This window comes from Melozone crissalis, unplaced genomic scaffold, assembly GCF_028551555.1.
Source record: "Melozone crissalis strain CALT ecotype California unplaced genomic scaffold, PUWL_Pcris_2 ptg000006l_1, whole genome shotgun sequence".
NCBI lineage: Eukaryota > Metazoa > Chordata > Aves > Passeriformes > Passerellidae > Melozone > Melozone crissalis.
The window spans coordinates 128,202-152,844 of NW_026535784.1; the positions used below are offsets into that span (position 1 = coordinate 128,202).

Here is a 24,643-nt window from a genome sequence, read left to right on the forward strand (position 1 = left end):
TCCAATTGAGATGACCCTGGGATGTGCCACCATCAACTTCCTGTGCATCTGAGACTACCCAGGACATGCCACCATCGACTTCCTGTGCAACTGGGACTACCCAGGACATGCCACCATCAACTTCCTGTCCAATTGAGGGGCCCCTGGGATGTACCACCATCGACTTCCTGTCCAACTGGGACTACCCAGGATGTGCCACCATCGACTTCCTGTCCAATTGAGGGGACACTGGGATATGCCACCACTGTCTTCCTGTGCAACTGAGACTATCCAGGATGTGCCACCATCAACATTCTGTTCAACTGGGACTACCCAGGACGTGCCACCATCGATTTCTCATAGAATTGAAGGGCTCCTGGGACATGCCACCATTGATTTCCCGTCCAACTGAGGGGCCCCTGGGATGTGCCACCATCCACTTCCTGTCCAACTGAGACCTTCCTGGAGACTCCACCATTGAATTCATCTCTAACTGAGACCTCCTGTCATTATGGGGATACCTCCAGGGCCTGCCACCCTTGACTTCCTGTCCAACTGAGTGGCCCTGGCATTGTGGGGACACCCCTGGAATATGCCACCATTGACTTCCCATCCATCTGAGACCCTCTTGGAGATGCCACCATGGACTTCATCTCCACCTGAGGGACCCTGTGATTGTGGGGACACCCCTGGAAGATGCCACCATTAACTTCCTGTCCAACTGAGAGTCCTTGTCATTGGGGGGACAATCCCAGGACCTGCCACCATGGACTTCATCTCCAACTGAGAGTCTCTGTCATTGTGGGGACACCCCTGGGAGATGCCACCACTGTCCAAATTGGACCTCCTTGGAGATGCCACCAACTGACATTGGGACCACCACTGTGTGGACCACTGGGAGATGCCACCACTGACTTAATCTTCAACTGAGGCCATCCTGGGATCTGCCACCACTGAATCCTGTCCAACTGAGAGTCCCTGTCATTGTGGGGACAGCCCCAGGAGCTCCCACCATCAACTTCCTGTCCCACTGAGAGGCCTTGGGAGATGCCACCATCAACTTCATCTCCAGCCAAGACTTCACCAGCATCATGGGGACTTCTAGGACCTGCCACCATGGACATCTTGTCCAACTGAGACCTTCCTGGAGATGCCACCATGGACATCTTGTCCAACTGAGACCTTCCTGGAGATGCCACCACCGATTTCCACCCCAGCTGAGATCTCCTGTCACTGTGGTGACCATGCCAGGACCTGGAACCATTGACTCCCTCCCAGACTGAGACCCCCCATTATCCTGGGGACCCCAATCCCTGTCTGCCACCCTCTCCCAGCCCCCCTTTAACTGGAATTGGCCTCACGACCCCTCCCCATCCCCCATCCAGGACTGTTTGGGATCGTCCACCCGGGGGTGTCCCCTGTCCCTCTGGGCAGGGTCATGGAGGGCATTTGGGCTCCCATCCCATTCCCAGTGGGATTTTCCTCCTTCCCGAGGTGGGATTTTGTACTTTAACCCCTCCCCCAGGCATGTAAAATATCTTTATATTTATATACATATATATATATACATATATTTGTAGGCACATAAAACCTCCTGAAACTGCTCCTGGTCCTTGTACCATGAGGGAAAAAAAATGGGAAAATAGAGAAAAAAACCAGGAAAAAAATCTGAGAAAAACAAACAAACAAAAAACCCCAAAAAAGAGGCGCTGGCAGCAACACAAGGACATGGCGGGGGACACGGCAGGGGGACACAGCCCCAACCCCGAAGCCACCAGGGACCCCCCGCTCCCGCCCCACATTCCACAGGCAAAATTCCTCCCCCACCTCAGAAAAGAGGGAAAAATTCCCACCCCAAGAGGCACAATTCCCCCAAAACCCCCAACACGGGGCTGCGGGGTGAGGGCGAAGCAGCGGCAGCAGCAACGAGCGGGGTCCCCCCCTCTGCCCGCTTTGGGGACCGTGCTGTGCTCTGCGGACTTTGGGGACTTTGGGGTGCCCCGGGGTGGGCTCTGGGGTCAGTCAAAGCCGTGCCACTCGCTCTGCTCTGAGTCGTACTCCAGCTCGGCTCCCATGCAGCGCACCCCGTCCAGGAGCATCGGCGTCCCATGGTGACGGTCTGGGGACAGCAGGGGACATGGCTCGGGGACAGCTCTTTTTGGGGGGTGGGGGGTGGGAATGTCCCTTTTTTAAGGGGTTTGGGGGTGGTTTTATGCTCCCAATGCTGAGGCCGGGTGGGTGAGGGATGTGTTGTCCCTTGTGTCACCACTGTGATCACTGCCCAGGGGGTGGTGACAACCTCGGGGGGCTGGGGGTGGCTGGGATATGGGGTGGGAGATACAGGGAGCAAGGGGGTGTTGGGGTTTATGGGGAGGGTCCCAATGGCAATGGGGTCCCAGGGACAGGGGACATCCCAGGGACCAGGTGAGGGTCCCAGGAACAAATGGGGGGACCCAACCAGGCACAGGGACCCCAGGGACATTGGGGTCACTCCCCACCCGCTCCCTTCACCCCTTCCCAGGGCTCTCCTCAACCCCTGGGCTGGGGAGTTTTTGGGATGAAATCCCCATTTTGGGCAATTCCTCAAGAGTGCCCTGGAGATGGGACAGCGCCACACCTGAACTGAGACACTGGGACAACTGGGAAGAGTGGCTGGGCCTGAGCGGGGAGGGAAGGGGACAGGGAGGGACCCTTACCCATGACCCGGGCCTGCACGGTGACCTTGATGTGGCCGGGGCTGTGTCCGGCCAGCAGCAGCTCCTCCTTCAGCACGCCCTCCTTGTGCGCCATGTACTCGCAGCGCACGCTGTGCCCTGGACATGGGGACATGCAGGGGCTGCTGGAGAACTGATTGGGACCTCCTCACCCTGCCCGTGCCCTCCTCACCCTGCCTGTGCCATCCTCACCCTGCCCGTGCCAGCCTGGGCCTTCCTCACCCTGCCCATGCCCTCCTCACCCTGCCTGTGCCGTCCCCACCCCGCCTGTGCCAGCCTAAGCCAGCCTAAACCCTCCTCACCATGCCTGTGCCCTCCTCACCCTGTCCCTACCCTCCTCACCCTGCCTGTGCCAGCCTGTGCCCTCCTCACCCTGCCTGCACCTTCCTGAACCCTTCCTGTCCTACCTGTGCCCTCCTCACCTTGCCTGTGCCTGCCTGAGCCCTTGTCACCCGGCCTGAGCCCTTGTCACCCTGCCTGTGCCCTCCTTACCCTTTCCTGAAACTTCCCTGGCCTTCCTGAACCTTTCCTGTCCTACCTGTGCCTGCCTGCACCTTCCTGAACCTTCCCTGAAACTTCCCTGCCCTCCTCAACGTGCCTGCACCTTCCTGAAGTTTCCCTGCTCTCCCTGAACCCTCCCTGCCCTGCCTGTGCCTGCCCGAACCTTCCTTGCCCTCCTCGACCCTCCCCTGCCCTGCCCTCAGTGCCCAAGTCCTGCCTGTGCCCTCCTAACCCTGCCTGCCCTTCCCTGAATATTCTCTGCCCTGCCTTTACCTTCCTGTCTTTCCCTGCCCTGTCTGCAGCTCCCTGAACCTTCCCAATCCTGCCTGAACCCTTTCGGTCCTTCCCTGCCCTGCCTGCACCTCCCTGAACTTTCCCTGCCCTCCCTGTCCCCTCCCTGCCCTGCCTGTCCCTGTCCCCTCCCTGTCCTGCCTGTCCCCCCTCACTCACAAGTTCCCCAGGGCTCCTTTCCCCTGCTCCAGAGAGGGCTGGCCCCAATCCCAGCTCCAATCCCAATCCAAGTTCCAATTCCGATCCCAGCTCCAATCCCAATCCCGGCTCCAATCCCGATCCCATCTCCAATCCTGGTCCCAATTTTGGCCTCAATTTTGGTCCTGTTTCCGATCCCGGCCCTCATCTTGGTCCCACATCTGATTCTGGCCTCAATCCTGGTCCCGATTCTGGCTCCTGCCTCCAATCCCAGTCCTGATTCCAGCCTTGATCCCAGTCCCAATCCCAGCTCTGATCCCAGTCCCAATCCCAGCTCTGATCCCAGTCCTGATCCCAATTTCTGGCTCCAATTCCAGCTCCAATCCTGGTCCTTATTCCAGCCTTGATCCCAGCCCCACCCCCAGCTCTGATCCCAGTCCCAATCCCAGCTCTGATCCCAGTCCTGATCCCAATTTCTGGCTCCAATTCCAGCTCCAATCCTGGTCCTTATTCCAGCCTTGATCCCAGCCCCACCCCCAGCTCTGATCCCAGTCCCAATCCCAGCTCTGATCCCAGTCCTGATCCCAATTTCTGGCTCCAATTCCAGCTCCAATCCTGGTCCTTATTCCAGCCTTGATCCCAGCCCCAACCCCGGCTCTGATCCCAGTCCCAGTCCCAGTCCTGATCCCAGTCCCAGTCCTAGTCCTGATCCCGGCTTCTGCCTCCAATCCCAGCCCTGATTCCAGCCGTGATCCCAGCCCCAGTCCTGGCTCTGATCCCAGTCCTGATCCCAGCCCCGATCCCAATTCCAATCCCAGTCCCAATCCCAATCCCAGTCCCAGTCCCGGTCCCAATCCCGACTCCAATCCCAGTCCCAATCCCGGATTCCCATCCTGGTCCGCCCCCTATCCTGTTCCCAATTCCGACCCCCGTTGGGAATCTCCAAACAAACCCTAAAGTGCTTTTTTCGGGGTGGAGCCAGCGGTGGGTGGGAAAAGTCCCATCCCTGCCCTGTCCCTGCTGCTGGGAGGTGACACCAAAGCCCAGCCCTGTCCCCACTGCCAGGAGGTGACACCAAAGCCCAGCCCTGTCCCCACTGTCCCCACTGACAGGAGGTGACACCAAAGCCCAGCTCTGTCCCCGCCCTGTCCCCACCGCAGTGAGGTGACACCAAAGCCCCGGCCCTGTCCCCACTGCCGGGAGGTGACACCGAGGGACAGGGATGTGGGAAACAGCATCCATTGGCTGTGGGACATCTGGGATGGGACTGAGGTGGCCTTGGGGACCTGTGGTGTCCTCAGAGCAGAGCCCGTGTCCCCAAGGAACTGCCACCCAGCTCAGCTGCCCCCAGGCTCCGGGATCCCATGGATGTGACAGCACCCAATTGTCCCCAAAGCAGAGGGTGGCACCTCTTGGAGCAATCCTTGTCCCTGTCCCCTGTCAGGGTTTGGAGCCCCCCCGGGAAAGGAAAATCCCAATAACAACAAAATGACAAAATTTGGGGACATCAGGGACATCCCTGAGGACAAGGAATTGTCACCTCCCTCAGACACTGAGGGGACAATTCCTGGGTGTGGCCCCTTTGGGAAAGGGCCGGGTACGGGATGGGGACACTGGGGACAAGGAGGGGACACTGGGGAAAAGGAGGGGACATGGGGGACGAGGAGGGGACGCTGGGGACGAGGAGGGGACGCTGGGGATGAGGAGGGGACACGGTACCTTCGGGCAGGGAGGTGACACTGACGATGCGCAGGTTGGGGTTGGGGACAGGGAGGGGACAAATGTCCTTGCCCAGGCTGGGCACGGGGGGCAGCACGAAGGTGATCTCGTACTTGTGCAGGATCTTCAGGAATCCCACCTGGAAAAAAAACAGGATATGGGGGTGACACCACAGCTGGGGTGTCACTGTCACCTCCCCTTTGGGGACAAGGGACAATGGAGGGTCCCCAGGAAGGTGGGGACAGCACCTGGAAAGGGGGAATTATCCTAAACATGTTAAATCCAGGATTTGTGCCCTAAAAAAAAAATTCAGGAAATAATAAATAAGAGATAATTCAGGAAATAACAGGAATAATTTCAAAAATAAATCAAGGAAAGGTAACAAACAGGATGGTTTCCCCCCCCCAAAAAAATGCAGGAAAAATATGGAATTTTGGGACAAAAATCTGGGAATAAGGACCCATGGGTGTCACAGGAGCAGGGAGAGGTTTCCCAGCTGTCCCTGGAAAAGGCAGGAGCGCCTCTGCCGTGGAATTTTTCCGCTGTCATGACAAAAAGCAGAGCCCTGCAGAGCCTTGGAAAAATCCATTTTGGGAAGGGAACGATCCCTGAGGGGAAAAAACATCCGGGGCCAGGATGCGGAGGGTGGAATTCCCAAAATCCATCCCAAAAAGCTGGAAAAGGATCCAGGGAGAACCTTCCAGAGCCTAAAGGGGCTCCAGGAGAGCTGGAGAGGGATTTGGGGACAAGGACACAGGGAATGGGGACATTTGGGGTGGGATTTTGGGAAGGAATTCCCAGCTGGGCTGAAATTCCCAAATTTTCTGTGGAGTGTCCAAGGAATCTGGACGAGCCCCAAGCTCATTTTTCCCCCAATAATTTTGGGATTTATCCCTTTAAAACCCCGGAAAAACAACCATGATCTGTTTTCCCAGGCAGATCCCAATGCCAGCAGCGTCCCCTCCCCGTGTCCCCGTGGGTGGCACTGCCACCCCCTCATTGTCATGCGGTGGGAACACAAACAGGGGCCGCCCCCGGCGGCAGCGCCGGATTTGGGGATTTGGGATGGAATTCCGGCCACGAGGCTGTGACTCAGCGCCGCTGGTGGCAGCTGCAGGTGCCACACGTTGGTGGCACCGCGGGTGGCTCCTGTCCCCTCCCCTAGCGCCGCCCCCGGAGCTGTGACACCCACGGGATAACAGGGAAAAGCTGGTGGCATTCAGAGCGGACACAGCGTCCCCAAAACGCAGCAGAGGGGACAGTCCCGTGTGTCCCCTGTGTCCCCAAAGCCACCCAAATGTGGCGCTGGGTTTGGGGGACAATCCGGAGTTGGTGCCCTCGGGAGCAGCGCTAAGGAATGACACGGAATTCTGGGGTGGGGACGCCTCAAAATCCGGGAATTTTTGGGTGCTGGCAGCCCTGAAGTCCCCAGGGGATGGTGGCACCCCCCCCCGCTGTCCCCCTGTCCCCCACCTTGACCAGGAAGTGGCCGTCCTTGTCCTGTGTCACCATCACGGCCGAGTCGTGCAGCTGCTCCTGGAAGTGCACGTGGCCCTGTGTCCCCTCCTGCTGCTGGCCCGGCGTCCCCTCGGGGGTGAAGCGCACCGCTGGCCCCTTCCCCTTGCTGCCTGCGGGTGACAGAGTGACAAAGTGACAAAGGGCCGCCCGGTCACAGCCCCGTCCCCGGGGAAGGTGGCCTCGTGTTGGGGACGTGGGGCGGAGCATGGTGGCACCAGGAGAGGCTTCCTTGTCATCCCCTGCCTGTGTCACCTGTGGGGACCTGGGGGGACAGCCAGCTCCTCTCCGAGCAGGGAAAGGCCATCGGGACATGCCAAGAGGGTCCCCAAGTGTCCCCAAGTGTCCCCAAGCATCCCCAGGCTCAGCAGACTCCTCTCCCTCCTGTGATGTCCTTGGGACAAGTGACACAGGCTGGGGACATGGGGACATGGGGCAGGGGACAGGCGAGAAGGGGGGAGAGCGTGGAAGTGCCACCAGCCCATGTCCAGAGGGTCCCCAAGTGTCCCCAAGCATCTCCCATGTGTCCCCAAGCTCAGCAGACTCCGCTCCCTCCTGTGATGTCCTCAGGACAAGTGACACAGGGACAGAGGGACAGAGGTGACAAGTGAGCACAGCCAGCTCCCCTCTGAGCAGGGAAAGGCCACCAGCTGATGTCCAGAGGGTCCCCAAGCATGCCAAAGTGTCCCCAAGTGTCCCCAGGTGTCCCCAGTCTCGGCAGACTCTTCTCCCTCATGTGCTGTCCTTAGGACAAGTGACACAGGGACACAGGTGACAAGTGATCATAGCCAGCTCGCATCCGAGCAGGGACCGGCCACCAACTGATGTCCAGAAGGTCCCCAAGTGTCCCCAAGTGTCCCCAGGTATCCCCAGGCTCAGCAGACTCCGCTCACTCCTGTGATGTCCTTGGGACAAGTGACACAGGGACAGAGGGACACAGGTGACAACTGAGCACAGCCAGCTCCCCTCCGAGGACCAGAAGGTCCCCAAGTGTCCCCAAATGTCCCCAGGTGTCCCCAGGCTCTGCAGATTCCTCTCCCTGCTCGGGCTGCGGGGTGCCATGGGAAGGGAAGGTGACACAGGGGAGGTGACACCGGGGAGGTGACACGGCTGTGACAAGGCCAGCAGGACAGGCCACACGGCAGCGCCGCGGCCCTGCCACCAGCTTGGGGACAGCGCTGTCCCCACGGGGGAGGCCCAAATCCCGTGGGATTTTCCACGTGCGCCGCTTCCATGGAAAATCCGCCCCTTCCTCCTCCTCCTCCTCCTCCTCCTCCTCCTCCTCCCGCTGCTCCCAGCTGGCAGCAGATTGTCACCAACGCCAGCAGCAGATTGTCGCCTCCCTTGTCGCCTGAAGAAAGGGCTCTTTGTGCTGGCAGCGCCGGGAACCCCGGCCTTTAATGAGCCGGGCCTTAATGAGCCGGGCTTTAATGAGCCGGGCTTAATGAGCCGGGCTTAGGGCCCCGCCATTGTCCGGGGGGACAGCGAGGGACACGGTGACAGCGCGGGGACACACGCGGGGGACCCTCCTGGGTGGCGATCCCGAAGGATCCGCGTAGATCCCAAATCCCGAATCCCAAATCCCGACCCTCGATAATCCCAAATAATGATCCCAAATCCCTTTGTCAGCCTGGTGGCACTTGGGGACGTTTGGCCTCCCCTCTGGGGACACCGGGATTGGAGCGGGAGGAAGGCGGGAATTGGGGTGTCCCGGGATTTGGGGTGGCATCGGGAGGGACAGCGGGGACCGGCAGGGGTGGCAGCCAGGGATCCGCTGGATCGGGGATTTATGGGATATCTGGGATTTGTGGGATCAGGGATTCCCTTGGATTTGGGATTTCTGGGATGAGGTAATCTCCTGGATCTGGGACTTGTGGGATCAGGGAATCCCTTGGATCTGGGTTTATGAGATCTGGGATTTAGGGGATTAGGGAATCAGCTGGATTGGGGATTAATGGAATCTGGGATTCGCTTGGATTTGGGATTTCTGGGAGCAGGGAATATCCTGGATCAGGGATTTATGGGATCTGGGATTTATGGGATTAGGGAATCCCTTGGATCTGGGATTTGTGGGATCAGGGAATCCACTGGATCTGGGATTTGTGGGATCCAGGATTCCCATGGATTTGGGATTTCTGGGATCTGGGATTTGCGGGATCAGGGAATCTGCTGGTTCAAGGGTTTATGGGATCAGGGATTCCCTTGGATCTGGGACTTACAGGATCTGGAATTTATGGGATCAGGGATTTCTGGGAGCAGGGAATCCACTGGATCAGGGATATGTGGGGCCTGGGATTTGTGGGATCAGGGAATCCCTTGGAACTGGGATTTCTGGGATCTGGGATTTCTGGGAGCAGCAAATCTCCTGGATCTGAGATTTGTGGGATCTGGGATTTCTGGAATCTGGGATTTGTGGGATCAGAGAATCTGCTGGATTGGGGATTTATGGCATCTGGGATTTGTGGGAGCAGGGAATCCCCTGGATCTGGGATTTGTGGGATCTGGGATTTGTGGGAGCAGGGATTTCTGGGAGCAGCAAATCCCTGGATCTGGGATTTGTGGGATCTGGGATTTCTGGAATCTGGCAATCTGCTGGATTGGGGATTTGTGGGATCTGGGATTTGTGGGATCAGAACCTGCTGGACCCTCGGGGTCACCGCGTCCCCCCGGGGGTCTCAGGGTCCCCCCCAGGATGTCCCCAACCCTTTTTTCCTGGGAATCTCCTGGGCCTCTCCCAGCCCCATTCCCAGGGAAATTCCCGGAGCAGAATCCCACAAAGATTCCTCGGGATTTGCCTCACCCCAAAGCGCTTTTGGGGTCCCTCAAATCCCGGGATGGGCACAGAGAGAGACCCCAAAAGCTCCGGGAAAACCCCAAATCCCGGGATGCGGGGACAGGGAGGGGACGCGGGCACTCACCCTTGCCGGCTGTCGCCATCTGTCCCTCCGGCGATGTCGCTGTCCCCAAGTTCAGCGGCCGGGGGGCATCGTCCGGGAATTCTGCGGGAATGGGATGGGAATGGGGTGCGAATGGGAAGGCGCCAGTCCCGTCCCATATTCCCATCCCATTGCGGGGACAGTGGTGGCCCCGAGGTGGCCCCGAGGTGGCCCCATTCCAGCAGGGCCTGGAATGGGCATTCCCTGATCCCAAAGCTCCGGGAAAAGCGGGAATTAGGGAATTCCCTCCCCCGAGCCTGCCTCAGTTTCCCTCTTTTTCCCCCCTGAAAAAATCTCTGAGGTTTGGGATTTTTTCCCCAGATTCCCAGCGCTGATCCCAAACTTGGAGCCCCTTCCCAAATGGGATAAATGGGAGATCAGACCCCAAACTTGGAGCTTTTCCCAAATGGTTTTTCCCGGGATAAATGGGGGATCAGATCCCAAACTTGGAGCTTTTCCCACATCATTTTTCCCGGATTAAAAGGGAGATCAGATCCCAAACTTGGAGCCTTTCCCAAATCATTTTTTCCGGGATAAACGAGGGATCAGATCCCAAACGTGGAGCTTTTCCCAGATGGTTTTTCCTGGGATAAACAGGAGGTCAGACCCCAAACATGGACCTTTTCCCAAATGGGATAAATGGGAGATCAGATCCCAAACTTGGAGCTTTTCCCAAATAATTTTACCCAGGATAAAAGGGAGATTGGATCCCAAACTTGGAGCTTTCCCCAAATTATTTTTCCAGGGATAAACAGGAGATCAGATCCCAAATTTGGAGCTTTTCCCAAATCTCTTTTCCCAGGATAAGAGGGAGATCGGATCCCAAATTTGGAGCTTTTCCCAAATCTCTTTTCCCAGGATAAAAGGGAGATCGGATCCCAAACTTGGAGCTTTTCCCAAATGGTTTTTCCCGGGATAAACACGCGGAGACGCCACCGCCAGCCGGGAATTCGGGATGTGACATCTCCCCAAAAAATAAATAAATAAAAACATGCCCGGGATGGAATCGGAGGGTCAAACCTCCTCCTCCTCCTCCTTTCGGGATCGCCCCATGGGACCGGGAATGCCGGCAGGGATTGGGAAAAGGGGAAACCCCAAAACGCCGGGAATTCCATGGGGGAGAAAAAAACCCAAAAATTCGGGATAAAAACGGGATAAAAGAAAACCGGGCTGGAATAAACGGCGGGAGCCTCTCCCGCGGGGGAAATCCAGGGATTTGGGGGCGTCCCAAGCCATGCTGGGTGGGGGGTGAAGGAAAAGTGTCCCCAAGCTCAGCATGGGGGTGGCATGTCCCCAGGAGGGGACAGCGCGGCCGCGGTTGTCCCCACCCCCCTTTCCCGGCGCCGTTTCCCTTCCGCCATCCCCCGCGGCCCTCGGCCCCTCCTCGGGGCTGCCCCGGTGCCTCTGCCGCCCCCCGGGTGCCCCCGGTGCGCCGCAATGTCCCCCGGTGTCCCCCGGCGTCCCCCCGGTGTCGCCGCGCCCCGCTCACCCCGCCGCTCCCGCTGCCCGCTTCCCGCTGCGGGGACACGCCCCCTCGCTCCTATTGGCCGGCGCGCCCCCGCCTCGCTCTTCCATTGGTCAGCACGCACGCCGGTCACGCCTCCAGGCCACGCCCCGGGCTGTGCTTAACCGGCGTTGTTAAGGGGCGGGACTGTTGCTAAGGGGCGGGGTTGGGGGCGGGACTAAGGGGCTGGGCAGCCAATCAGAAAAGGCGAGAGCTCCGCGGGGCGCCCCCTTTTGGGCGGACGGGGGGAGCGGGGGCGTTGCCATGGGAACGGGGAGGGGTGGGGGAGGGGCCTTTCCCTTCCCTTCCCTTCCCTTCCCTTCCCTTCCCTTCCCTTCCCCTCCCCTTCCCCTTCCCCTTTCCCCCTTTCCCCCTTCCCCTCCCTTCCCCTCCCTTCCCTTCCTTTCCTTTCCTTTCCTTTCCTTTCCTTTCCTTTCCTTTCCTTTCCTTTCCTTTCCTTTCCTTTCCTTTCCTTTCCTTTCCTTTCCTTTCCTTTCCTTTCCTTTCCTTTCCTTTCCTTTCCTTTCCTTTCCTTTCCTTTCCTCCCCCTCCTCCTCCCCCTGCCCCTGCCCCTCCCCCTCCCGTCCCCTCCCCTCCCCATCTCATTTTATCCCACCCCAAATCATCCCAATTCCTTCTCATCCCAAATTCTGTTCCATCCATCCATTATCCATCCATCCCAAATCATCCCAATTCAATTGCACCCCATCCCCACCACAATCCCAATCCCAATCCTGACCCCAATCCCACACCAATCCCAACCTCAATCCCAACCTCCCATCCCAATCCCATCCCATCCCAATCGATCCCAAATCATCCCAATTCCATCCCACCCCAATCTCGATCCCAATCCCAACCCCAATCCCAATCCCAACCCTGACCCCAATCCCACGCCAATCCCAACCCCTATCTCAATCCCACCCCAATCCCAATTCCATCCCAATCCCATCCCATTCCAGTTGATCCCAAATCTTCCCAATTCCATCCCACCCCAATCCCAATCCCAATCCCAATCCCAATCCCACTCCCCCCCGTTCCCCGTGCCCGCCCATCCTGGGCACATCCATCCCTGTCCCTCCTGTCCCCATCCCGAGCTCTGTGTCCTTCCCACGGGGACAGGGACAGGGAACGGCGCCAGTTCCCATCCGGAGAGCGCCGGGATTGTCCCCCGGGAATGCCGGGGGGACAGCGGGGTCGGGAGACACGTGAGGGACAGAGGCGACACGTGGGGGACAGAGGGGACAATGTCACCCCCGGGGGCTGCTCCAGATGCTGGAACGCTTAAAATCCCGGGATCCACATTCCCAGCAATCTGGGATCCACATTCCCAGCGGTCCCCAGAGCCCCGGCCGTGTCCTTGTCACCGGCTGGGTGACATCACACCCGGCCTGTCCCCAAGGGAGGGGACACCAGGCCCGGTTTGTCCCCAGGGCCCGCCTTGTCCCCCCATTCCCACACCGGCCGGAAATTCCAGGTTTTCCCTAAAAAGCCACTCTGGCACGGGGACGGTCCCCAGAGACACCCTGGGCGTGTCCCCGCGGTGGCGATGTCACCTGGGAGGGAGGGAGGGAGGGGACACTCGGGGCATGTCGCTGTCACCGGGAGGGCGCGGATTTGCTCCGGCTTTACGAAAACAACGGGATTTGGGATTTGGGACGGGATTAAATCCCGGCGGCCACCGGGCGGGAGCAGCGGCCACGTGTCCCCAGGGTGTCCCCAGGGAGTCCCCAGGGCGCCCCCAGAGTGTCCCCATAGTGTCCCCACAGTGTCCTTAGAATGTCCCCATGATGTCCCCATGATGTCCCCATGCTGTCCCAATGGCATTCCCACAGCATCCCCATAGTGTCCCCAAGACATCCCCATGGTGTCCCCATGCTGTCCCCAGAATGTCCTCATGGTGTCCCCATGGCGTCCCCATAGCGTCCCCGTGGTGTCCCCCAGTGTTCCCAGATTGTGCCCATAGTGTCCCCATAGTATCCCCAAGGCATTGCCACAGTGTCCCCATGCTGTCCCAATGGTGTCCCCATGGCATCCCTACAGTGTCCCCATGGTGTCTCCAGAATGTCCCCACAGTGTCTCCATGATGTCCCAATGGTGTCCCCAAGGCATTCCCAGAATGTCCCCACAATGTCCCCATGGCGTCCCCACTCTGCCATCCCCATGCTGCTGTCCCCTCCCCCCGAAGTCCTCCCTCCCACTCTGATGTCCCCACATTGTCCCTACGGTGCCCCCACCCTGGTGTGCCCATGGTGATGTCCCCACAATGTTTTCCCTCCTTGCTGTCCCCACAGCGTTGTCCCCAAATTGTCCCCATGGTGTCCCCACCCTGCTGTTCCCTCTCTGGTATCCCCACGGTGTCCTCACCCCGATGTCCCCACGCAGATGTCCCCCCCTCCCACACTGGTGTCCCCACTTTGCTGTCCCCATGCTCATGTCCCCACAGTGTCCCCATGGTGTCCCCACAATATCTCCCGGCCAATGTCCCCACTCTGCTGTCTCCACAGTGTCCCCGTGCTGCTGTCCCACCCTTGATGTCCCCACGGTGTCCCCACCCTTGATGTCCCCGCAGTGTCCCCACTCTGATGTCCCTGCCCTGATGTCCCCATGCTCATGTCCCCCACAGTGTCCCCATCGTGTCCCCACCCTGCTGTCCCCCCAACCAAGTGCCACCTCCACCATAATGTCCCCATATGCCACCTCTACCCTGCTGTCCCCACAATGATGTCCTCACAGTTCCACCCCCTCCCTGTTGTCCCCACAGTGTCCCCACTGCTGTCCCCATGGCATCCCCATGGTGTCCTGCCCACTGTCCCCTCCCTGCTGTCCCCCTAGTGTCCCCAGTGCTGTCCCCTCCCCACAGTGTCCCCAATGTCCCCCCAGTGCCCCCACAGTGTCCCCAGTGCTGTCCCCTCCCCGCTGTCCCCCCAGTGTCCCCACATGTCCCCATTGTCCCCACATGTCCCCAGTGCTGTCCCCACAGTTTCCCCCCTGCTGTGCCCTCCCTGCTGTCCCCACAGTGTCCCCAGTGTCCCCCCATGTCCCCCCATGTCCCCACAGTGTCCCAGCAGCATCCCCAGTGGTGTCCCCTCCTCGCTGCTCCCACGGCTGTCCCCAGTGTCCCCACAGTGTCCCACTGCTGTCCTCTCCATACTGTCCCCATCGCTGTCGCCAGTGTCCCCACCACTGTCCCCTCCCCACAGTGTCCCTAGTGTCCCCCCAGTGTCCCCAGTGCTGTCCCCTCCCTGCTGTCCAAACAGTGTCCCCTCCACTGTTCCCATCGCTGTTCCCACAGTGTCCCCAATGTCCCCACAGTGTTCCCAGTGTCCCCTGTGTCCCCACATGTCCACAGTGTCCCCACTGCTGTCCCCTCCCTGCTGCCCCCACTGCTGTCCTCAGTGTCCCCACAGTGTCCCCACAGTGTCCCCACGTCTCCATCACTGTCCTCACAGTGTCCCACCAGTATCCCCTGTGCTGTCCCCACAGTGTCCTCCCACTGCCCCCAGTGTCACTCCAGTGTCCCCAGTGTCCCCACAGTGTCTTCACAGTGTGCCCATCACTGTCCCCTCCCCAAAGTGTCCCCATTGTCCCCCCATGTCCCCAGTGTCCCCACTGCTGTCCCCACTGTGTCCCCCCTGCTGTGCCCTCCCTGCTGTCCCCACGCTGTCTCCAGCATCTCCTCAGTGTCCCCAGTGTCCCACCACTGTCCCCACAGTGTCCCCAGTGTCCCCCTATGCCCCCAGTGCCCCTCAATGTCCCCAGTGTCCCCACAGTGTCCCCTCAGTGTCCCCACAGTGTCCCCCTGCCGGTCCCTCCCTGCTGTCCTCCCCACTGCCCCCAGTGTCCCCAATGTCCCCATTGTCCCCACAGTGTCCCCAATGTCCCCTCACGGCCACTCTGGCCCCGCCAGGATCCAACTCTTTAATCCCCAGCGCCGGGAGCCACCGGAGCCACTGAGAGCCACCAAAGTCACCGAGAGCCACCAAAGTCACCGAGAGCCACCGGGAACCACCGGGAGCCACCGGAGCCACTGAGAGCCACCGAGAGCCACCAAGAGCCAGCGGGAGCCACCGCGCTGTCCCCGGCTGTCCCCGGCTGTCCCCGCGGTGTCGCTGTCGCTGTCGCGGCTCAGCGGCGCTGGCCCTGCAGCTGCTGCAGCCGCTGGCTCAGGTCGTCGATGCGGAGATTCTTGAGGAGAAGGAGCTGCTCCAGCCGCCCCACCTTGGCCTGCAGGATCTGCGGGAATCCCAAATCCCCCAAATCCCCAAAATCCTGAAATCCCAAACCCCCAAATCCCCAAATCCCAGACCCCCAAACCCATTCCAAGGGGTCTTCCCGGAGCAGGGAATTTTGGGCTTTTTTTTTTTCCCAGAGGAATTTTGGGTATTTTTCCCACTGAGAAGAAGAGATGGATTTGAGATTTCCGCCCCACCTTGGCCTGCAGGATCTGCGGGAATCCCAAATCCCCAAAATCCCCAAATCCCCCAAATCCCCAAAACCCCAAAATCCCAAACCCATTCCAAGGGGTCTCGCTGGAGCAGGGAATTTTGGGGTTTTTCCCAGAGGAATTTTGGGGGTTTTCCCACTGAGGAGAAGAGACGGATTTGGGATTTCCACCCCACCTTGGCCTGCAGGATCTGCAGGAATCCCAAACCCCCAAATCCCCAAAATCCCAAAATCCCAAACCCCCAAAACCCCAAAAACCCAAAATCCCAAAATCCCAAAATCTCAAACCCATTCCACAGGGTCTTCCCAGACCAGGGAATTTTGGGCTTTTTTTTTCCCAGAGGAATTTTGGGTATTTTTCCCACTGAGAAGAAGAGATGGATTTGGGATTTCCACCCCACCTTGGCCTGCAGGATCTGTGGGAGCCGAATCCCAAATCCCAAAATCCCAAAATCCCAAAACCCCAAAATCCCAAACCCATTCCAAGGGGTCTCGCTGGAGCAGGGAATTTTGGGGTTTTTCCCAGAGGAATTTTGGGGATTTTCCCACTGAGGAGAAGAGACGGATTTGGGATTTCCACCCCACCTTGGCCTGCAGGATCTTCAGGAGCTGAATCCCAAATCCCCAAAATCCCCAAATCCCCAAATCCCAAACATTCCAAGGGGTCTTCCTGGAGCAGGGAAGTTTGGGTTTTTTTCCCAGAGGAATTTTGGGGTTTTTTTCCACTGAGGAGAAGAGATGGATTTGGGGTTCTGATCCTTTTGCCATTACAAAATAAAATGGGAATTCCAGAATATCCCGCTGTTCCTATTCCCGGTTATCCCACAGAATTTTGTCCCTTCCCGAAATTTACATCTGTGGCGGGGAAATGCCGGATTTGAGGGGAAATCTGAGGGACAGGAAAAAGCGGGAAGGGGGAATTGGAAGAAAACCGGGAAAAACCGAGAAAAACTGGGAAAAGGGGACAGGGGAGAGCCGGGAAAATTCGGGAAAAGCCGGGAAAATTTGGAAGGAGGATAGGGAAAATTTTAGGGAAGAAGGGACAGAGAACAACCAGGAGAAACCTGGAAAAAACCGGGGAAAACCGGGAAAAGCCGGGAAGGAAGGACCCGGAGAATTTTAGGAGGGAAATGGGGAAAAGCCAGGAAAGGGGACACAGAAAATTTTAGGGAAGAAGGGTCAGGAAAAAGCCGGGAAAAGCCAGGAATAGGAGACAGGGGAAGCTGGGAAAGGGGGACAGGGAAAAACCGGGAAAAGCTGGGAAAAGCTGGAAGGAGGGACAGGGAAAATTTTAGGGAAGGAGGAACCAGGGAGAGCTGGGAAAGGAGGACAGGGAAAATGTTTGGGAAGAAGGGACAGGGAAAAACCAGGAGAAACCAGAAAAAGCCGGGAAAATCCATGAAAAACCGGGGAAAGCCAGGAAGGAAGGGGAGAAAGGGGGGGAAAGCCAGGAAAGGAGAGATCGGGAAAAACCGGGAAAAGCTGGGAAAAGCTGGGAGGGAGGGACAGGGAAAATTTTAGGGAAGGAGGGACAGGGAACAATCAGGAGAAACCGGGCAAAACCGGGAAGGAAGAACGGGGAGAATTTTAGTGGAGGAATGGGGAAAAACCGGAAAAGCTGGGAAAGGGGGATAGGGAAAATTTTAGGGAAGAAGGGACCGGGGAAAGCCAGGATAGGGGGACAGGGAAAATCCGGGAAAAGCTGGGAAAAGCCTGGAAAGGAAAAAGCCGGGAAAGGGGGACAGGGAAAATTTTAGGGAAGGGTCAGGAAAAAGCCGGGAAAAGCCTGGAATAGGAGACAGGGAAAAACTGGGAAAGGGGGACAGGGAAAATTTTAAGCAAGAGGGGACAGGGAAAGTCGGGAAGGAGGGATTGGGAAAAACCGGGAAAGGGGGACAGGGAAAAGCCAGGAAAAGGGGACAGGGAAAAGCCGGGAAAACTTGGGAAAAGCTGGGAAGGAGGGACAGGGAAAATTTTAGGGAAGAAGGGACCAGGAAAAGCCAGGAAAGGGGGACAGGGAGAATTTAAGGGAAGATGGGACGCGGAACAACCAGGAGAAACCGGGGAAAACGGGGAAAAACTGGAAGGAAGGACAGGGAGAATTTTAGGGAAGAAGGGACAGGGAAAAGCCGGGAAAGAGGGAACAGGGGAAAACTGGGAAAGGGGACACAGAAAATTTTAGGAAGGAAGGGTCAGGGGAAAGCCGGGAAAAGGTGACGCGGAAAAGGCGGGAAGGAGCGCAGGGACAGGCCAGTGTCGCCCGTGTCCCCCCGGGGTGTCCCCGCACAGCCGGGATCTCTCCAGACCCCGGGATTTGGGATTTGGGGTTCGGGATGGGCTCACCTGGATCGTGTCCCGCGCCAGCTGCAGCGCCTGCTCGCGCTCCGCCAGCTGCTGTCGCATGTCCCCAGCGCTGGCCCCTGGCGGCGCGGGCACCGCCACTGTCACCGCCCTGGCGCGGGGACACGGCGTGGGGACAGCGCTGAGCCCTCCCCGCGGAGGGGAGTCCCCAAATCCTGTCCCCCGATCCCATGGGAATGTCCTGATCTCCCGTGGGGACACGCAGGGGACACTCGGGGACACCCAGAGCCACCGCAGGGACCCCCAAATCCCACAGGGAACCCCAAACCCCACAGGGACTCCCTGACCCACAAAAGGACCCCAAGGGCCATATGGGGAAACCTCAAACCCCACAGGGACACTCCAAACCCTCACAGCGACCCCAAACCCGAACAGAGACCCCCCAAACCTTCACAGTGACCCCAAACCCCTGTGGGGAACCCCCTAAACACCACAGTGAACCCCTGACCCACTAAAGGACCCCAAGAGCCATATGGGGACTCCCAGACCCTCATGGGGACACCCCAAACCCCACAAAGATCCCCTGACCCCCGTCAGTGATCCCCAAACCCCACAGTGACCCCTCCAAACACTCACAGTGACCTAAGCCTCACAGGAACACCATGACCCTCATGGGGACACCCCAAACCCCACAAAGATCCCCTGACCACCCTCAGTGACCCCCAAACCACCACAGTGACCCCAGACACGTACAGGGACGCCCCAACCCCACAGTGACCCTCCCAAACCCTCCCAGTGACCCCTTGACCCCGCAGGGGACACCCCAAACCCCACAAAGACCCCCTGACCACCCTCAGTGACCCCCAACCCCACAGTGACCCCCAACCCCACAGTGACCTCCAAAACCCTCACAGTGATCCCAAACCCTACAGGGACCCCAGATCATCAAAGGGACCCCCCCCCCCCCAACTCCGCAGTGACCCTCTCAAACACTCAGAGTGATCCCAAACCCCACAGGGACCCCCAGACCCTCATGGGGACACCCCAAACCCCACAAAGATCCCCTGACCTCCCTCAATGATCCCCAAATCCCACAGTGACATGAAACACGTACAGAGACACCCCCCCCCCAAGCCCCACAGTGACCCCCCCCAAACCCGCAGTGACCCCAAACCCCACAGGGACCTCCCAAATCCTCACAGTGACCCCAAACCCTGGCAGGGACCGCCTCCCAACCCCACATTGACCCTCCCAACCCTCACAGTGATCCCAAACCCCACAGTGACCCCCTGACCCCCATAGTGACCCCAAACCTTAGCAGGGACCCCCCCGTCCCCCAACCCCACAGTGACCCCCCCAACCCTCACAGTGATCCCAAACCCCACAGTGACCCCCTGACCCCCATAGTGACCCCAAACCTTAGCAGGGACCCCCCCGTCCCCCAACCCCACAGTGACCCCCCCAACCCTCACAGTGATCCCAAACCCCACAGTGACCCCCAAACCCCACAGTGACCCCCTGACCCCCATAGTGACCTCAAAGCTTAGCAGGGACGCCCCTGTCCCCCAACATCAAAGTGACCCCCCAAACCCTCACAGGGACCCCAAACCCTCACAGGGACCCCAAACTCCACAGTGACCCCCCAAACCTTCACAATGACTCCAAAGCCCACAGGGACCCCGTGACTCTCATGGGGACACCCTAAATCCCACAGGGACATCCCAAACCCTCGCAGTGACCCCTCAAACCCCTATGGGGACACCCCAAACCCTCACAGAGACCCAAAACCCTCACAGTGACCCCGAACCCCACAGGGGACACTCAAACCCCACAGCGACCCCCAAACCCTCACAAGGATCCCAAAACCCTCACAATGACTCCAAACCCTCACAGAGACCCCAAACCACCACAGGGACCCCCCGAGTCCCCTCAGTGACTCCCGGAACCCCACAAGGACCCCACAGAGACCCCACAAAGAACCCCTGACCCCAAAAGTGCCCCGCCCCCTGCCCAGCCCTCACCTGGGAGCGCTGTCCTGGCTGCAGCCCCTTCCCAAACTGCTCTGGAACCTGGGCTGGCCTGGAAAACCCACAGGGATGGATGGATGGATGGATGGATGGATGGATGATGGATGGATGGATGGATGGATGATGGATGGATGGATGGATGGATGGATGGATGGATGGATGGATGGATGATGGATGGATGGATGGATGGATGGATGGATGGATGGATGATGGATGGATGGATGGATGGATGGATGGATGGATGGATGATGGATGGATGGATGGATGGATGGATGGATGGATGATGGATGGATGGATGGATGGATGGATGGATGGAGGATGGATGGATGGATGGATGGATGGATGGATGGATGATGGATGGATGGATGGATGGATGGATGGGTGGATGGATGGATGGATGATGGACGGATGGATGATGGACGGATGGATGGATTGATGGATGGATGGATGGATGATGGATGGATGGATGGATGGATGGATGGATGGATGGATGATCAATGGATGGATGGACGGATGATGGATGGATGATGGATGGATGATGGACGGACGGATGGATGGATGATGGATGGATGGATGATGGATGGATGGAGCCGCCTGCCCCGACACCGCTGTCCCCTCCCAGGGACCCCAAAAAGTCCCAGAGGGGAATTTTTGGATCCTTTATCGCCCATCCTTTACCTGTTTCCAGGTACCTGCCCTCGTCCAGCGCTGCCGACTCCGCTGGGGGCTGAGGAGAGGCAGGAAAACCCCTGGGACACCTGGGACACACCTGGGACACCCCTGCCACCAGCCCAGGTGACCCCAACGTGGCCTGGGACACTGCCAGGAGCAGCCACAGCAAATCTGGGAATTCCAGCCCAGCCAGGAATTCCTTGCCAAGATCCCAGCCCAATCTCCCCTTTCCCAGTGGGAGCCATTCCCTGGCTCCTGTCCCTGCAGGCCTTGTCCCCAGTCCCTCTCCAGCTCTCCTGGAGCCCCTTCAGGGACTCTGAGGATTCCCTGGAATTTTCCCTTCTCCAGGTGAACATTCCCAGCTCTCCCAGCCTGGCTCCAGAGCAGAATTCAGAAAGGATTTCTGTTGGGAATGACCTTAAATCCCACTCAGAGATCATTCCCTTATGCCAGCTTTCCCCAAACCCCAATATCCAACCTTCCTCAGCATTCCCATTTCTGGGAATTCCCCATTTTTTGGATTTCCTCCCCATTTTTGAGATTTCCTCCCCATTTCTGGGATTTCCTCCCCATTTTTGGTATTTTCTCCCCAGACGTGGGATTTCCTCACCCTTTTTGGGATTTCCTCCCCATTTTTGGAATTTCCTCACAATTTTGGGGATTTCCTCCGCATTTTTTTGGATTTCCCTCCCCATTTTTGGGATTTCCTCCCCATTTTTGGAATTTCCTCTCAATTTCTGGGATTTCCTCCCCAATTTTGGGATTTGCCTCCCCATTTTTGGAATTTCCTCACAATTTTTGGGATTTCCTCCCCATTTTTGGGATTTCCTCCCCATTTCTGGAATTTCCTCCCCATTTTTTGGATTTCCTCCTCAGATTTGGGATTTCCTCACCCTTTTTGGGATTTCCTCCCCATTTTTGGAATTTCCTCACATGTTTTGGAATTTCCTCCCCATTTTTGAGATTTCCCTTCCCATTTTTGGGATTTCCCTCCCCATTTTTGGGATTTCCTCCCCATTTTTGGGATTTCCTCCCCATTTTTCAGGGTTCCCTCACCTTCCCAGCCCCTCCCTTGCCTTTCGTCTGCCTCTGGAGGATTTTGTCCCTCAGGAGCTGCAGGAGCTGCTCGGCCGTTCCCGGCTGGCTCCGCACCAGGGCCTGGATCATCTCCTCAGGGAGCCGCAGGTTCAGCTTGCTCAGCACCTTCCTGGAATTTGGGATCCATGGAATGTCCAGGGAGGTGACAGAGGGACACAGGAGACACAGGGGGACAGAGGGACACGTGGGGATCCAGTGCCTGGATCATCTCCTCAGGGAGCCGCAGGTTCAGCTTACTCAGCACCTTCCTGGAATTCGGGATCCATGGAATGTCCAGGGGAGGTGACAGAGGGACACAGAGGGACAGAGAGGGACACAGGGGGACTTAGGGGGACATGGGACACAGGGGACACAGAGACATAGGGGGACATGAGGGGAATCCAATGCCTGGATCACATCCTTGGAAGCCACAGGTTCAGCACTTTCCTGGAATTTGGAATCCATGGAACAGCCAGAGAGGTGACAGAGGGACACAGAGGAACACAGAGGGACATGGAACACAGGGGGACAGAGAGTGACAGAGGGACATAGGGGGACACGGGGGGACCTAGACAGACAGAGAGGGATAGAGATGAACACAGAGGGACACAGGCGGACATGGGATGCAGGGGGACACTGAGGGACAGAGAGGGACAGAGAGGGACAAAAGGGGACACTGAGGGACAGAAGGATAGTGAGGAACACAGGGGGACACAGAGGGACATGGGACACAGGAGGACAGAGGGGGACAGAGGGACATGGAGGGACACAGGGGGACAGAGAGTGACACAGGCGGACACAAGGGGACACGGGCTGCAGGGGGACAGAGAGGGACACAGGGTGACATGGGCGGACACAGAGGAACACAGAGGACAGAGACGGACATAGAGGGACCCAGAGGGACATGGAGGGACACAGAGGGGGGAGACAGAGGGACACGGAGGGACACAAGGGGTCACCAATCCCCACCCGCAGCGCACCACGGTGGCTCTGTGGCCACACGGAGCTGTCGGAATGTGGCCAACAGGGCGAGACCACCCGCAGGACAGGTGGGGACAATCTGGGGACACCCCGGACGGGGGGTGGGGGGGTCACACGGAGCTGGTGGCGCCTGTCCCTACCTGTTGAGGTGTCCCCAGTTGGCGACTTTCTGCGCCGTGGAGCTGGTGGGGACAAAGCTGTGCAGCTCCACCAGGGAGGGGAAGAAGAACTTCACCACCTCGGCCGCCAGCACTGCGGGGACAGCGGGGACACGCTGCGGGTGGCACCACAGGGACAGAGGGACAGCCCGCCCCGGCCACCCCGCCGTGTCCCCGCAAGGCCAACCGCCGTCGCTGAAGTCGCGGGCGATGTTCCTGCGCGGCCGCGACAGTGGCACCGTGTCCAGCCAGCGGTACAGAGACACGAGCGACGCCTCCGGGCCCGGCTCCGGCCCCTCGGCCGCCATCAGGGCCCGGCCTCAGCGTCCCCGCTGCCATGGCAACGGGGGCGGGGCCTGCGCAGAGCGTTGCGCTGCCATGGCAACGGGGGCGGGGGCCTGCACGGAGCGTCTCATGGTGCCATGGCAACAGAGGGCGGGGCCTGCGCGGAGCTTCTAATTGCCATGGAAACGGGGGCGTGGCTTTAATGAAGAGGTTCTGCTGCCCTGGCAACCAGGACGGGGCTCAATGAAAGCGTCGTGGTTGCCACGGCAACAGGGGCGGGGTTTAATGGGAGCGTTTCTGCTGTTATGGAAACGAGGGCGGAGCTTGAAGGAAGCGTCGTGGTGTCATGGCAACGAGGCGGGGATTAATGGGAGCATCCCATTGCCATGGAAAGTGAGTGGGGCTTATTGGCAGCGTCGCTGCTGCTATGACAACGGGGGCCGGACTGCGTGGGGGAGCAATGTTGCCATGGCAACAGGGGGTGGGAATTCAAGGGAGTATTTCTGCTGGCATGACAACGGGGGCGGGGCTTCAGGGGGCGTCGGTGCCATGGCAACAGGAGCAGGACTTGCAGGGTGCACCCTATTGCCATGGAAATGGGGGTGGGATATGAACATTGCCATGGGATATGGACATCGGGGTGGGATATAGACATTGGGATGGGATATGGACACTGGGAATGGGATATGGACATCATGGATGGGATATGGACATCATGGATGGGATATGAACGTCATGGATGGGATATGGACATTGGGGTGGAATATGGATTTTGAGATGGGATATGGACACTGGGATGGGATATAGATATTGGGGTGGGATATGGACACTATGGATAGGATATAGACATTGGGGTGGGATATAGATTTTGGGATGGGATATGGACACTGGGATGGGATATGGACACTGGGATGGGATATGGATATTGGGGTGGGATATGGACACCATGGAGGGGATATGGACACTGGAGGTGGGATATGAACACAGGGGTGGGATATGGACACTGGGAATGGGATACGGACATTGAGATTGGACATAGACGCCACGGATGGGGTATAGGCACAGCCACAACCTCAGGAGGTGACAGTGACACCCCCAGACCGGGGGCAGGTGGTGAACGAGACCCCCCCAGCAGGGAGAACCGCCCCTCACCTGCACCTGGGGGGTTCTCAACTCCCACCCCCTCCTTGTCCCTTCCCCCAGCCATGTCCCCTCCTCTGGCCGGGCCGTGTCCCCAAATTCCCCCTCAAATGTCCCCCGAAACACTCCCCGCGCCTTAAGCCCCGCCTCTCCTCTGACCCCGCCTCCCCACCCAATTCCCGCATCCAATTGGCTGCACTTCCCGTCAATCATCCGGCTCCGCCTCACTCCCGATGTGCCACGCACTGAGCACTTCCGCATT

The 24,643-nt window shown here is 58.6% G+C and overlaps 2 protein-coding genes across 2 annotated transcripts; both read right to left on the reverse strand.

Annotated features, from left to right (window-relative positions):
• Positions 1-1,501: 1,501 nt before the first annotated feature.
• On the reverse strand, positions 1,502-11,314 carry ADISSP (adipose secreted signaling protein). The gene is made up of 6 exons (XM_054293498.1): positions 11,283-11,314; positions 9,776-9,856; positions 6,816-6,970; positions 5,343-5,481; positions 2,676-2,792; positions 1,502-2,098 (listed from the first exon to the last, which is right to left on the reverse strand). The coding sequence occupies exons 2-6, from the start codon at positions 9,792-9,794 to the stop codon at positions 1,998-2,000; spliced, it is 531 nt and encodes a 176-aa protein (XP_054149473.1). The 5' UTR covers positions 9,795-9,856; positions 11,283-11,314; the 3' UTR covers positions 1,502-1,997.
• A 4,063-nt stretch (positions 11,315-15,377) lies between these two features.
• Positions 15,378-23,274, reverse strand: SPEF1 (sperm flagellar 1). Its single transcript, XM_054293489.1, has 7 exons — positions 23,144-23,274; positions 22,939-23,050; positions 21,797-21,947; positions 20,747-20,795; positions 20,063-20,120; positions 18,084-18,192; positions 15,378-15,530 (listed from the first exon to the last, which is right to left on the reverse strand). The coding sequence occupies exons 1-7, from the start codon at positions 23,262-23,264 to the stop codon at positions 15,423-15,425; spliced, it is 708 nt and encodes a 235-aa protein (XP_054149464.1). The 5' UTR covers positions 23,265-23,274; the 3' UTR covers positions 15,378-15,422.
• Positions 23,275-24,643: the final 1,369 nt, after the last annotated feature.